This window comes from Lontra canadensis, unplaced genomic scaffold, assembly GCF_010015895.1.
Source record: "Lontra canadensis isolate GAN:19392208 unplaced genomic scaffold, GSC_riverotter_1.0 scaffold12, whole genome shotgun sequence".
Lineage (NCBI taxonomy): Eukaryota > Metazoa > Chordata > Mammalia > Carnivora > Mustelidae > Lontra > Lontra canadensis.
In genome coordinates, this window is record NW_022631006.1 from 20,667,082 (window position 1) to 20,682,943 (window position 15,862).

Here is a 15,862-nt window from a genome sequence, read left to right on the forward strand (position 1 = left end):
GTGTCTGTCAGGTTTCTCCACTGTAAAGGTACTAGCTTTCCCTTTGTACTGAGTAAGTCATCTTGTGGGGAGGTACTATGAAGCTATTGTATCATTCCTCAAATTTTCACCCACTACTTTTACCATCAATGGATGATTCTTACATGAATCAGTTATTATGATGATGGTTACCCACTGACTATTTTCTAATTCCATTACTTCTTCTATAGTAATCCGTTTTGTTTTTGTTTTATTGTAAGGAAGAGTTTTCTAAAGGAGGACTTTGGAAATTCAGAAAATGCTTTTTCTTTTCTCTTGAGGAGTTAAGCTCCTGCAGTTGAATAACTGACTTTCAAAACTGTTGTCCTTAAGCTCAAAGCTGAGCTGTGAGGCCTTTTGCTCTAAGCTGTGCCCATCTTCCATCTGAGGTTCGGAGTATACAGAATACCACTGACACCACTGGTGAACAGCCACAGGATCACAAGAGGAAGTTTAGCTTAGGAAAAACCCTTAGGTGAAAATTATCTCCAAATATCACTTTGCTGTAACAGTTTTTAGTATTGCAAGGTTTCATATCCTTGTGTCTTTCTAGGTGCTTCTGTGTAAAAGTGAACAAAATTGACAATAAGAAGGAGTTATATGATCAAAAATAAGTATATTGTCACCTGAAAAGAACTTTAAACCTTTCTGTCTTTTACACAAAAGTAGCTTACTCCTCTCCCACCCAAGGCTTCCAACACTGATTTGCTAGATTAACTCATCAAAGATTATACAGGATTAACATTGTAATGTTAGTCCCAATGATGCTCCATTGTTTTGAATTCCAAGTTAGGGAACTGGAATTGATACATTTCTTTTTACCCTCAGATGTTGTATGTTTTGAATTGGGTGATATTTGTGTGTGTGGGGGGGGAATGTATCTTCTGCCAACTTCCTTTGCCTGTATCATCTTTAAGAGGGTGCTTGAACCAAGGTTTGTTTCAGAGATAGAGTCTCTTGTGTTAAGACCTAGAGACTTAGAAGGAAAGGATACTTGTTTATGTTAGCAGTTTCTTGCAGATATAGAGCATCTACATTAACTAATGGGAGAAAATAAAATCAATTACACTGAAAGAAGAAGAGTTGAAAAAAACACAATTTCCTTATTTCTTTATGGGTATTAGCCCAAGAGCACAAATCCCAAAGCTATCCCAAAAGAAAGAAAGCTAACTGCTTAGAGTCTCCTAATTTTCTCATCCAAATGTATGTTTTTATCTTAATGACCATATATCTGAAATCTTTATTTGGGGATCTAAAAGAAAAAAAAAGAAAAATACAAGGTTATTCAGTGTGCATATTCTCTGTATTATGGATGTTGGAATTTGGATACATTAACTCCAGAGAGTTAATGTGATATTTTAGGATACCCTTGTACATTCTCTTTGCATAGAAGTCCTAGGGAAATGCTTTTTGACTATCTTGATTTTCTGCTGTTTGTTTCAGCGGCTGTGTATAAAGATGATTATCATTTCTACCTGGAAGTGACATCTTAAGAAATGTGTATGTGGAGGGGATTGAGGAATATTGTGGAGAATGTTAGATCTTCCTTTTAAACAACTGTTCGTGTAGGCAACTTACTTATTTTGTGTATTAAACAAGCGATTTTTTAAATTGGTAGATCCTTGTCCCTATGAGCATGAAGACACCTTTTTCTCAGTGTTTCACACTCAAGTCCCTCCAGAAGAATATGAAAACCGTATACAGAAAGTCAATCAAGGTATGTTTTAATTTGTGTGTTTTAGCCTATTGTCACAAGAAAATACTAGCTATATGCAGAAATATTCACAGATGAAATGATCTGATGTGATTTAATCCAGAGGTAGGTAAACAAAAGTTAAGGTTCTAGATGAAACAAAATTGGTCACAAGTTAATCATTGTTGAAGTTAGTTGTTGAGGGTTTATAATACTATTCTTTCTATTTTTGGATATTTAAATTTTATATAATGAAGAGTTAAAGAAAAGCTGGCTTTTCTTAAGTAACTTAAGTAACTTAAGCTAGAAAACTAGCTTAAGCCAAAAAAAAAAAAAAAAAATTATAGAAATAATCCTGGGGGTAGACAGCTTTTTTTGATTCCCAAGAGCATATTCTGTGTTTAGTCATGAGAGGGAGACTCACTTTCAAAATTGTGGAAAAGAGGGGCACCTGGGTGGCTCAGCGGGTTAAGCCATTGCCTTCGGCTCGGGTCATGATCTCAGGGTCCTGGGATCGAGCCCCGCATCGGGCTCTCTGCTCAGCAGGGAGCCTGCTTCCTCCTCTCTCTCTGCCTGCCTCTCTGCCTGCTTGTGATCTCTCTCTGTCAAATAAATAAATAAAATCTTTAAAAAAAATTGTGGAAAAGACAACAACTGATCCAGGTTGGGTTAGGTGCCTACCGCTGGTCCAACCGACTCCTCCAACTGGGCAAGAGCTGGTGTTAATATAGGAAAGCGGCAGCTTCTACTGTTGGTCACCACCCGGGTGAAGAGGAGAGGACCTTTCTAGTGAGATGGTTCTAACCAGACAACCCAGTGTTTTTTACTACAATTAATTAATTAATTAACTAATTTATTTATATTTATTTGAGAGGGAGAGAGCACGAGAGTGAGAGAAAATGGGAGAATGAGTGGGGGAAGGGGCAGAGAGAGAAGCAGACTCCCTGTGGAGCAGGGAGCGCAACGTGGGAAGGGATCCCAGGACCCTGGGATCATCACCTGAGCTGAAGGCAGATGCGTAACCAACTGAGCCACCCAGGCGTCCCTAAGAAACTGTTTTAAATGTAGACATGAATGCATTTAATTTGAGTTATTTTAAAGTTGTATTGTTTGAATATATGAAACTTAAACTGAATGAATAAACTTCATATTTCAGCTTAAAAGACTATTACACAACTTGGATTATGGGGAAAATGTTGTATATTTTAGATTTAAGGAGGCCACTCACCAAAACTCATACTTTAACTGTTGGTAGTTGACTAAAAAATGTGACCTATTAAAAGAAATAAAATCCCAATGATAAAATACAGATTGATTTGCCTAGAAACTTGTAACTTAAATTTGAGTGAAACTTTTTTCTTACCCAAATTTATTTTTGTTTGAAAAGAATTTACATCCAGAGATCTTACCCTTTTCCTGGTTCTTTGCAGCTATTGTTATCAAAATATATTGTTTAATTATTAAATTTGAATTGAATCTTTGACAACTAGCTATAAATATACCAAATGACTAGCTCACTTAATCCTTATTGTTATACCCCCTCTTATAAAACAAAGATAACTTTTAAGTAAACCTTGTCTGGAGTGAGCTGCTGACTGTTGTTTTTCCCTTTTGGACTTTAATGTCGCAGTTTATCCTCTTTTGTAGGGTGGGAACTCCATTTGTCATTTAAGAGTTTTTAGAGCTTTAAAGAAGCAGTCACATGATCTTGTTTTAAATGCTTTAAATGTGACCACAGTGAAAACAAGCTATTTAATGTAGGGAATAAGAGTCTGTAAGTATTTTTCTTACCCTGTTTTGAGCACCCAGGGTCTGAACAACTCAGAAGTTGACTCGGGCCTCTTTTTAATCTATGCTCACTGTAAGTGTAGCTCCTTGGTCACCATGTGACACTATTATGATACCATTGACTATATTCCTTATGCTGTGCCTTTCATCCTTGTGATTTAGTCATTCCCTAACTGGAAGCTTGGATCTGTCACTGCCCTTTATGCATTTTGCCCATCTCCCCACTCTCCTCCCCTCTGGGAACCATCACTTTGTTCTCTGTATTTATAAGTATGATTCTGCCGTTTGTTTCTTTATTTATCATTTGTTTTCCTTTTTAGATTCCACCTAAGTGTGAAATCATATGGTAATTATCTTCCTCAGTCTGACTCATTTCAATTAGCATAATACCCTTTGCGTTTACCCATGCTGTCACAAATGGCAAGATCTTTCTCTTTTTCATGGTTGAGTAATATTCTAGTGTCTGTGTGTATGTGTATCACATCTTCTTTATCCATAAGAATAAATCTTCGTATGTATTAAGTTTCTGGATTTGGAATTTAGAAGTTTTTCTATATGTGCTTTTTTTTCTTATATATTTTAATGTATGCTTATATATTTCAATGCTTGCTTTATTTCTTATATATTTAATGTATGCTTAATGTAATTTTAATTTAAAATTTTAGCATAATGGACAATTGTAATCATGAAAAATTTTGAACTTTTTAAATATTAGATTTTACCTATGATGTGGGAGGAAACGAGTCATTGATCAAAGCAGAAAAGAAACATTTCTCAAATACAGAAAAGACTGAGCTCAGGGGTAAACACAGCCAGGATTTTATCAGAAGAAACATTGAGGTATGTACTTACAAGTTTAGAAATCAATATGTAAGATTAAATGAGTTATGAAATGAAAATAGTTGTGTTCATGGTCTTTAAATACTTTTTTGATCATGATATATGTATATGTAATTGAAACAGTGTATATAACTGAAGAAAAGTTCTATGGACCATTACTTCACTTCGCTATTTTTTATTCCATCCTACCTTATTTTACCCCCTTTAAAAATGCTAGCTGCTGTTTGGTACGTTTGTTTCACTACCCAGAAAGGAACCTGGTTCCTGCAGTTTGAAACACATTTGTTTAGATGATAGCTTCAGACAGTGTTTCCCAGATTTTAAATTGCATATTAGTAAAATTGGCCTTTTAAAGTAAGGAGGCTGAGTTTATAGTTGGTGTATTTAGAAATTTGCAAGGAAAATGCTCCTGGCAGAGCTGGAGAGGCCAACAGGTTGTCTGCCCCTTTCCCTCTCCAGTTAGCTGAGCCTCCAGGAAGCCCACTTGTCACTTGCCTTGATTCGCTCCTTGCGTCAAGGGCTCAGCCTTGGTCTTACAGACCCTACAGCCTGTCTTAGTATGTCCTCAAGGCAGACTAACCCAGGGCAAAAGGGCTCCTCTATTAGACCAGAATGCTGATTAATTAATGTACAGCAAGAAATGTAGGTGCAGTGGACAGAAGGCTTGTGACAAACCACCCAGGCTATTACCAGATGAGTTACTAGGTGAGTGTGAAGTTATTCACAAGAGGGGAGAGTTAAATAGTTCCTCACAGTTCAAACCTGATGCTCCTTCCACAGCTGGCATGTCATTTCCAGGCAGATTGGATTCATGGGTCAACGTGCCAATGACAGGGTTGGCCTCTGGGACTCCCGCGTTTTCTCTTCATGTCCCTCTGATCTGAAGGAAACCTTCTCCAGCTTGATCTCTTTGCACTGGCCCATGTTGATTTACTTAATTTTCCAAGAGTGGTAGTGTTTTTCTCAGAGCCAGCCCCACCATGGATTTCCCTTTTCCCTTTTTAACAATAGTAGCTGACTCTTTATTCAAAGTCCTGATATAATGGTTTGGAAACGTAAAGGCAAGTTCATTTAGGAGCGGTCAGGATGTCTGGCTTGCAAGCAGGCACCTTTGTTTTGGGTGCGATGGAAGAGCAGTTTTGAAATGGGTGATGTTGAGAAGGACAAGAAGAGTTTTGTTCAGAAGTGTGCCCAGTGCCCTACAGTGGGGAAGGGAGGGAAGCACAAGACTGGGCCAGATCTCCATGGTCTGTTTGGGCAAAACACAGGGCAGGCCCATGGATTTTCTTACTTGGATGCCACCAAGAACAAAGGCATCGCCTGGGGAGAGGAGACACCAATGGAGAATTTGGAGAATCCCAAGAAGCACATCCCTGGAACAAAACTGATCTTCGCTTGCATTAGGAAGACAGGAGCAGACTCAATTAGAAAAGGGCAGAGTCAATAGCTTCCAAGAAACCATAGTTGATCCCTGCCTTATCTATTACAAAACAAGAATGTCTCATGACTTCCTCTGTGTGTACCGTATTTCCATTGATTTCATACACCAGAACTCAGATCGTGGATGGCTGATGGAGTATTCCTTTTGGACAGTCCTCATTGAAATAAGATTGGCTTGTGGTTAAATGTATCTGATTAGCTTTTTGAACTTCTATAGTAATTCTGGTTCAGCAAGTGCTGTCACTGTTTTCCCCTTCTAGAGAGATGATTGGAATCGATTGGTAATGTTCGACTTTTCTCAGAGACGGTAAATGCCATCTCTAAACCTTGGGAGATGGGTTTTCTATTTTGATTTATATAAATGTTACGTTTATTTAAATATTGAGGAAATCCCTTTACTATCCTACAGAACAGCAATACTCAGCTGTGTTTCACGTCATGTTCATTAGCCTGGTAAAGGCAAGGGCTGAAGACAAGCTGGCATTGTCCACTTTCTCTTTTTGGTCTTACCTCTGCCAATTTAATTAAAATTCCCTGCATCTAAAATGTTGCCTTTTGCTTAATGAAAGGCATTTTCATGTGGTTTATGTGCAATATTAAATCAAGAATATTTAACGCTTTTCACATTTTATGGATGATCTATAACGTAAGAAACTTTTAGGATAGTGTGACAGGACGTGGTAGCAAACGTGTCTTCTGAATTCCTCACTAAGTCAGACGAAGTTATAATTCAGGATTGTCTTTTAAACAGCTTTTTGAAAACCTAACTGTAGAATTACCATATATGCGTGATTGGTCATGGTGCTCTTATCAATTCATTAGAAGGATTAAAGTTGAGATATATCATCGGCACAAATTTGCAAGTTATGTGATAAAGCTTCAAATAATTACAAATAAAATCACATTAAAAAAATAAGAGCAATTTCATTTGGTAGATACATGTCACATAGGAAGTGGCAAGAGCTTCTTTCCAAATATCTCAATATATTATTACATTGATAAATAAAGGGAGGTTTGCCAACTACCCATGTTTGTTTTATCTTATATTTTAAATAAAATGTTTGTTAAAATGGCTAACACGAGGGCCTGCTTAGAGCAGGAGTATCTTTGCTTGGAGCAAAAATTTGGCATCAAAGAAAACTACCTCGCAAATGAAAAATGCCTAATCTCAAAGATTTTGCCCGAGTGTATCTGTGCTATAGAAGGCTCAGTTCCCATTTTTATTTTCCTGAACTATGAATTGTCTGGAGTATTTACTATTTTTTATTAAAACATTCCGTAGTTGGCCAAGGATTCAGGGAAGCCAGTGGTTATGATGGATACAGAGAGGAAAAGGCTGATCGAACTTTTGAAGGACTTAGATGACAGAGATTCGGGGCTGCCCTGTCCTGAGGTATGTAAGCTCTAATATTCAATGACCTCTATGCTTCATCTTTTTTTTTTTTCTGTAGTTTTGATTATTTATTATTTTGGGAAGAAATTTATTTATTTGACAGAGAGCGAGCACAAGCAGAGGGAGCAGCAGGCAGAGGGAAGAGGGAAGAGGGAGAGGCAGGATCCTCACTGAGCAGGGAGCCTGATGTGGGACTTGATCCCAGGCCTCTGGGATCATGACTTGAGCTGAAGGCAGCAACTTAATTGACTGAGCCACTTAGGCGTCCCTCAACTTTTTATTTAAATTCCAGTTAATTAACTGTGTGTAATATTAGTTTCAGGTGAAGGGCTCAGTGATTCATCACTTACATACAATACCCAACACCTGTGGCTCACCGCAGCAGCTGGTGCCCTCCTTAATCCCCATCACCTGTTTAAAGATTTTATTTATTTATTTGACAGAGATCACAAGTAGGCAGAGAGGCAGGTAGAGAGAGAGAGAAGGGGAAGCAGGCTCCCCGATTTGCAGAGAGCCCGATGCGGGGCTCAATCCCAGGACCTTGGGATCATGACCTGAGCTGAAGGCAGAGGCTTTAACCCACTGAGTCACCCAGGCCCCCCCCCCCCCCATCACCTATTTAAACCACAATCCCTCCCTCAACCCTCAGTTTGTTCTCTATTGTTAAGAATCTGTTTTATGGCTTGCCTCTATCTTTTTTCCATCCCTATGTTCATTTGTTTTGTTTCTTAAATTCCACCTATGAGTGAGATCATATGGTATTTGTCTTTTTCTGAATTATTTCACTTAGTGTATGTAATACTCTCCAGCTCCATCCACTTTGCAAACCATGCCTAATCTTGTCTGGTCTTGGAAGCTAAACAGGGTTGGGCCAGTTTGGTACTTGGATGGGAGGCCTCTACACTTCTTAATTTTTATTTTTTATCATATTACTGACTTCTTATCACAAATCTGAGTACATCTTCAAATTATGGGACAATATTTAAAAAAATCCTGTTTTACAAAATGATGTTGATTGAATTTTTCAGATTTATTTTTGGCCAATTCATTATCAACTCTCAGAGGATTATGTGATGTCACTGTGAGAGTGACTACATGTTAGCAATCATAATAACCTCTACCTGAGATGTAAGAGGGCTTAGTCACTGATGACGTATCTATGTGTTTCTCTGTGTCCTTTTATTTTGGACATTTATTATTATCCCTAAGCTGGCTCCAGGATATTTTGGTGTCATCTTCAGTAACCCTAAAGAATAACATCCTGCTTCCACCTTGAGTATCCAGGTCCCTGAAGCGTCCAAGGAGGGGAATAGCATGCAGTCCGGGGTTCAAGTGTGGGGTTTATAGGGTGTGGGCTGGTCCCACGAGCAGGGAAGTGGCTTAGCATTTGCTCTTGTTTGCCTACTAAACTTCCAGCAGTATCCTTTACTTCTACAAAGAAATGCATTCTCCTGGGTATCTTGAAGCCCCTAGTCCTGTAACCTAGTTTTATTTCTGTATATTTAATAGAGGCATGATGGAGTGAAGGCTGCTGGCATCCTGCCCAGATCCCTTTTACCTGGTACCTTCTGTGCCTCCATCCCCCTACCCTGTGTCAAGGCCACATAGCTGCCTCCTTCCCTGGAGTCTGGCCTTGTGTTAAATGGGAGCCGAACAGCCTAGAGTAGCTCCCCCTCTCCATTCCCATCCCCTCCTGAGTCAAGACAGGCTTGGGTCTGTGGAGCAGTGTGTCCTCCAGAGCTTCCCCAGGGGTCAGCTGAGGCCACATCCTTGCCTGGTTGTGTTTCCCTTGTCCTTGCCTGCTTCCCTCACATGGCTTCTCCTGGGAGCGCGCCTTCAGAAAGTCACTCGAGCAAGAATCCCTGTCTCAGGTTCTACAACTAGACCGGCCTCAGATAAGTAGGTGCAGAGGGTCGTTTTTGCTGTAGGGACACAGGCTGTGTGTGAGCAACAGTACCTGTGACCAGTGGGGGAGGGCGTGCCAGGCCTCCGAGGCTCTCATTCCTCCTCAGCTGGCGGCTGAGGCTGGAAATCTCAGCCCAGGGCTGTCTGGATACTCCAATGTATCAAGAGAAGCTAGAAATTCAGATTTTCTGTGGGAAATACTTTTAATACTTTTAGATGTTGACAGCTAATTTCATTTAAAAATGTCCTGTGTAGGCAAACAAAGTTGCTACCCCACCACCCTCACCCCAAATCACAGACAAATCTACATACGTCACAGACTACAACCTTGGAAATGTTCTTTCCTGAGAAGTTGCAGGCCCAGTGGGGGCTGTGTCTAGGAATGTAGGAAAGTGTTGCTGTGTCTGGGGCTGGCGAGATTGCCTGGGGAGATCCATCCCTTGACAAGGCAGAGGATAGATAGTGAAGCCTCAGAACAGCTGGTATGTTCTCTGAAGCAGAGGCGAGAAGTAGGTAAAGCAAACTGCTAACTTCTCACAGAATCTGGAAATATTTTAGCTTTAGAATTTGTGGTAATTAATTTTATTAACAAAAGTTAAGATAACAATAAGACTTTTTTTTTTTTTTTTTTTTAAACAGTAGGACTTAAGGGACCTGCATCTCATTCCTGGTTTCATTATTAAGAAGTTAGGCAAGCTGCTAGCCATTGATTCTCTGGGTTCCAAACTGTGGCATGGTAGATCTTCCTTATGTACCCAGAAAGGATTTAACAGTGAATTTTTATTATTAAATATTGCCTTTTATGTTTTATCTTGGTTAGTATTTGTGTCTTGTCCCTCTCTTTATTTTTAACTCTCTTCTATCCTTTACTTTTATTTTTAGGTAGATTACTTACAAATACCATATAGCTGGATTTTTGTTATTGCTGTTGTCTTTGTTTCTTTATCTTTTGTTGTTATTTCCTTATTCTTAATATTTTAATGAGGATATTTAATTTATTCATTTATATTATGACTTCTGACAGTGTTTGGACCTTTTCCCCCCATCTTTTTATTTCATTGATTAGATTTATTTTGTTTTCTTTCTTTCTTTTTTTTTTTAAGATTTTATTCATTTATTTAACAGAAAGAGAAAGAGAGAGAGCACAAGCAGATGGAGCAGGAGGCAGAGGCAGAGGGAGAAGCAGGCTCCCTGCTAAGCTGAGAGTTGGATGTGGGACTCGGTCCCAGAACCCAGGGTTCATGACCCAAGCCAAAGACAGACACTCAACTGACAGAACCACCCAGGCGGGCGTCCCTAGATTTATTTAGTTTTCTTAACTTCATCTCTTTTTCCTCTCATAGTTTGAGGATTCAGTTCAGTATTTTATATCTGATCTGGTGCTGCTAACCCCCAATTTCTTAAAATACATTAAAATGTCTATATTTTTTTCAACTTCAATAATTACCCTCTAAAATCTTGTATCTTAACAAGGCAGGACCCCGGCACCATGACCCAAGCCAAAGGTAGATGGCACCCCATCTACTATAATCTTTTTATTTATTTTTTTTTAATATTGTTGGTATTTTTTTTTAAAGATTTTATTTATTTCTTTGTCATAGAGAGAGAAGCGAGAGCGAGCACAGGCAGACAGAGTGGCAGGCAGAGGCAGAGGGAGAAGCAGCCTCCCTGCCAAGCAAGGAGCCCAATGTAGGACTCGATCCCAGGACGCTGGGATCATGACCTGAGCCGAAGGCAGCCGCTTAACCAACTGAGCCACCCAGGCATCCCGCATCTACTATAATCTTAAACCATACCAAACTTCTTCAAATTCCTCAAATTTGCTATAGTCTTTGGCACTTATGTGTGTCTTTTTCTTTCTGGAGTGCTAACTCATCCTCCCATTTTTGACAAATGACTGTGCAACTAAAAGAGAGTGACTAGGGTGGTAATTACGTTTTAATTCCCCAGAACTCCTGCCCTGGGTGGTTCTTCATAGTGGCATGTTTAATTGTGAGAATGGGATAGTCTCTTGAATCTCTCTAGGATACTAAGAATTTTTAAAAGGTTTCTTTTTTTTTTTAAAGATATTTAGTTATTTTAAAAAAAGATTATTTACTTGAGACAGTGAGAATGAGAGAGAGTGAGTGAGCACAAATGGGGGAAGGCAGAGGGAGAGGAACAAGCAGACTCCCTGCTGAGGAGGGAGCCCAATGTGGGACTCAATCCCAGGACCCTGGAATGAGCTGAAGACAGATGCTTAACTGACTGAGCCACCCAGGCGCCCCTAATTTATTTTTTTAAAGTAATCTCTACACCCAGCATGGGGCTCGAACTCACAACCCGGAGATCAAGAGTTGCATGCTTCTCCTGCTGAGCCAGCCAGGAGCCCCTAGAAGATTTCTTTCTATTTGGGGAATTTACACTTGTAATGAATGGCACTCCCCAAAGCCAGCTGCCTCTACTGGCAAAATGAGTTTTGCATTGTATCTCAAATTACCCATATCTAAATCAGTGTTGAATGTGAAGGTTTGGTTGTAGACCCTTGGTTACCAGACTGAGCGCTCACGGTAAAGGAGGGTGGTGAAGAGCATTTTCTGGGTTCTGTCTTAGGGAAGCAAGACTTCTGAAAGCTACAAATTTCCCACATTAGCAAGGGTGTCTAGAAGGTGCTAGACGGAAAAACACGATACCATCTCCTACATATTTCATATAATTTCCCTCTGTGATAGAAAAATGCAAGAAACATTTATATTTCTATTGAATTTAATCTGACATTCTCTTTTATTTCCAGTGTCATTAAAAAAGAATTCCATTCAAACAAAAATTTTGGATTTATCACCCAAATATTTAGCCATTGATTCCATAGTTTCATTATTTGGTGACTCATTATTTCTCATTTAGATCATATAGTATTTATATCCCTTGTATTTAGGAAAAATTAATGGGAGTTTCTTATTTGTGACAAAATACTATTTTTTATAATGATGTATAATAACTTTCACTGCCAACTCACAAGTGTATTTAGAATGTTTATTAATATATCATATCCTTGTATGGATATACTACAATCTCTTCACTTTTCCCTATTTTTAGACATTTGGACTTTTTGTAATTATTCTTTATTCTAAATGACATGGCAAAAACATATAAGTCAGTGTTCTGGGTTGCAAGAAACAGAGATGGACTTCAGTGGAAAGAACAGAATAAATGTATTGGGAGAGTTGTATAGCCCACAGACTTGGTGGGAAGTTCAGCAGGTATCAGGGTACCCAGAAGCATGGCTATGGAAACTCCTTAGAAACAGGCTGGTTAGGGGTTGTGTCATAGCCACCAGTCACCCCCACTAGATGATTGCTGCTACCAGTACTGGTAAACCCAAGATTACTGCTATCGCCATTAATTATGGTTTCACTTCCCCTGCGTCTTTGTATCTCTTTCCCTCAAGAGTCAAAAGTCCAGGGTGTTGACTTCTGACTGGCTAATTCTGGGTCATTTGCTTGTCTTCCTGATGCCAAGGGTAGGCAGAAGAGGTGTCTGTTGGGGACCTGTTTCCTACTAAGGCTCATGCAGTGTTTGGTTTTAATGAAACAGGAAGGGAGATTGGATGCTGGGGTTAGGGCGAGACATGTAATTCGTACTGCGTGAGTTTTTGCATGTATCTCTTGTGGTTACCGCTTTGGGATTGATTTCTGGTATTAGAGTCATGGAACCAAAGTGTATGAAATTTTTAAACTTCCTTGCCCTCCATTTGCCCTTTTATTCTTAGTGTTTTCATGATTCTTCTGTCCTTGTGCTACATGTTTCTCTGGGTAACCTCATCCATTCCCATGGTTCAAGGTTTTAAGCCGTCATAGAGATGTGGGTGAGTCCATAATACTTATTTCCAATCTAGGTCTCTATCTTGAACTTCAAATATATTTAACTACCTAACATAATCTGTGGATATCCTAGGGACATCTGTGAATATCAAAAGTTCCCAAACAGAATTCATTTTCCTCCTTGAACCTATTATGTCTTCTATATTCCCTCACTTGGTCAATATGACCACTATACCCCTAGTTCTCAGAATCCAGGTTTTGTTTTTTATCTTTGATCCTTGCTCCTCCTTTCACTCTTCCATCAAATTATCTCCAGATTTTGTAAATTCTATTCCCTAATTATCTCTGGTATCTGTCCTGTGTTCTGTATTCCTTCTTTCAGGTGCTCATCACTTTAGTTCTAGATTATGGCTTCTGCTTTTTTTAAATTTAAAGATTTATTTATTTGAGAGAGAAAGAGAGCTCATGCATGTGAATGTGAGTGGGGGGAGCAACAGAGGGGGAGAGAGAGAGAGAGAATCCTTGAGCAGACTCCCCGACACTTGATCCCAGGACCCTGAGACCATGACCTGAGCCCAAATCAAGAATTGGCTGCCCAACTGACTGAGCCACCCAGGTGCCTGGACTTTTGTATCTTAACTGGATTTTCTGCTTCCAGTCTTGTCTTCACCAGCTCCAGTTTTAAAGATTTAGAGTGAGAAAGAGCATGCATGTGTGCACAGGGGGAGGAGTAGAGGGAAGAGGGACAAGCTGATTCTGTGCTGAGCACAGAGCCCAACATGGGGCTCGATCCCACCACACTGAGACCATGACCTGAGCTGAAATCAAGAGTCCAGAGCTTAACCAACTGGGCCACCAGGCACCCCACCAGCCCGTTTTAAAATGCATAGCCAATCATGTTGCTTCCTTGATTAAGATGTGATGAAGATTGATTATTTCCTCCAGGAAGCCTTCTCCAACCACATTATCTCTCTGCTCCCTCATGTCCACAAAGGTTTTTGACCCTTACTGATCCCCATGGCACCTTGGGCTCACCAGCACTCTTCATACCTTGTTAAAATCTTTGCTGCCGAAAGACTGAGAACTCCTTGAGAGCAAAGCTTATGAGATTCTTACTGAATGACCAGTGCCCAGTGTAATGCCTATGGATGGTGGGTGCTCAGTACAAGATTTCTGAATGAACGTTATGAATGCGCTTTAACCCATTATTAAACAAGTATTCATTGAATAAGGAATTAGATGACCAGTTAAACTCATGGACACAAACAACTGTGTTTATAGATCCTATGTTACCTTTCAGGGACAGATCTTGAAAATACCATGTCCATTATGGGGGAAACATGATTTCTTCCTATTCAACATATCAGAAACCACTTTTTCAAAGTGGAGAAATGAGCATGCTGTAAGAACCAAACTGCGAGGCTAAGAGATTTATTCCACAGGGAAAACCCCTACAAAATGTAGGATATACTTTATACAGATTTGGCAGATAATGAAACCATACATCATTTAATTTTTTTCTTTCCCTATCCCAATATTAATTTTGTGGGTTATTTATTTATTTATTTATTTATTTATTTTGGTATTGTTTTGGTGTGTGTGTGTGATGAGCATTGCTGTAGTAGTCTGAAAGGTATATTTTGGAAAGAAAAAAACATAGCATGGGAATGACTTGGTGACACTTGCTCGTTTCCTCTTAGGGCGATCAGTCTGGCTGGCTGGTTCCAGGAGAAGGATACACACTTGCAACCACCCAGCACCAGCAACTTGCTGAAATTGACTCAAAGCTCCAAGAACTTTCTGCAGCCTCACCAACAACTTGCAGCATTTCTCCAAGACTTGAAAACCAGAGTGATCAGGTAGATTTAACTTAAGAGCACACAGATTGTTCAGGTTTGTGTGCTAAAGCTAGTTCACAGGATTTGACAATCTGCTTGTTAATTAAAGAGGTTTCTTCCCAAATGTTTTTTCCATGACTACGAACTCAGTGATAGTAAGTTCCATAAGTGTGTGTGTTGTGTGTATTTTTCTTTGGTGACTTCACTTCCTCTTCATTTTCCTTTCAGTTGGTAATTTGCTGGGAGGGGTCACTTGGGAAATATTTGTTTTGATGTTGTTATGTCTTTCTGATTTAAGCTAATTCTTGATCACGATCAGAAGACAGGCTAGGGAAGAAAATTGATAAAGCACTCATTTGTCCTACAAGAGCGTTACTTCTCTCTCAGTTCCTCTGGTTCTAGGTATCAGCAATGGCAGCTGCTTGTCCCTTATGCTACCAGATTCTTCTTTTAATTTAACATCAAGCAGTGAAGCTCATTCCGCTGATGACTTCTCTCCTATGAGGATTTTGAAATGAATGTGTTTCCTCTCTTGCTAGCTCTCTCAAAGAATTGTTTACAATTTTCTCTGTGTAGAAAAACAGAAGAGTAACAGCAGCTTTGTAAAAGTAAAATTCTGTGTCTCACCCCTCAATGCCTCATAGGATCTAGTTTGGGGTCCAGTGGTAGTTTTCACTCAAAGAGAAGACGGCTGGTCTTTTGTTATTCTACCTCTACCAGTTTTGTAGACAGTTCACCAAATCATTTTCTGTACAGTCTTAGATGCACGTGACTTTTTCAGTCCTAAAAAAGACTTAAAAATTAATATTCTATAGGTAGTAATTCTGCTTTATAGGGAGTCTCGAAGCCATGAAGCGAAGTTTGAAGATCTGGCTTTGGGCCAGTTGAAACTGCTTCAAGGGAAAAGAGGAGCATTAAGATATTCTAAAGCAAGTTTGGTCGCTGGCAAAACCTGTCTGGAGCCATGTTGGCTTCCTTAGCTTATGTGTGCAAGGGCCAGGCACAGCTGCTGCTGAGCCCTCTACGCAGCAGGGGTGGCGGTCGTCGAAACCACTTGTTTCTGGACTGGGATAGGAGTTCTTGGGAAAGAGAGACTCGGAATCTCTGGCCCCACCCAAATGTATCCCAGGACTCTGACACCAGTTAT

General features: G+C 39.7%; 1 protein-coding gene across 3 annotated transcripts in view; it reads left to right on the forward strand.

Annotated features, from left to right (window-relative positions):
- FSIP1 (fibrous sheath interacting protein 1) overlaps window positions 1–15,862 on the forward strand; it is a 184,573-nt gene that overhangs the window by 36,199 nt on the left and 132,512 nt on the right. For all 3 annotated transcript variants that reach the window (XM_032856871.1, XM_032856873.1, XM_032856872.1), the window contains exons 6-9: window positions 1,637–1,735; window positions 4,215–4,339; window positions 7,062–7,172; window positions 14,578–14,736. In XM_032856871.1, the coding sequence (XP_032712762.1) occupies window positions 1,637–1,735; window positions 4,215–4,339; window positions 7,062–7,172; window positions 14,578–14,736 (494 nt within the window). The remainder of the gene's footprint in view (window positions 1–1,636; window positions 1,736–4,214; window positions 4,340–7,061; window positions 7,173–14,577; window positions 14,737–15,862) is intronic.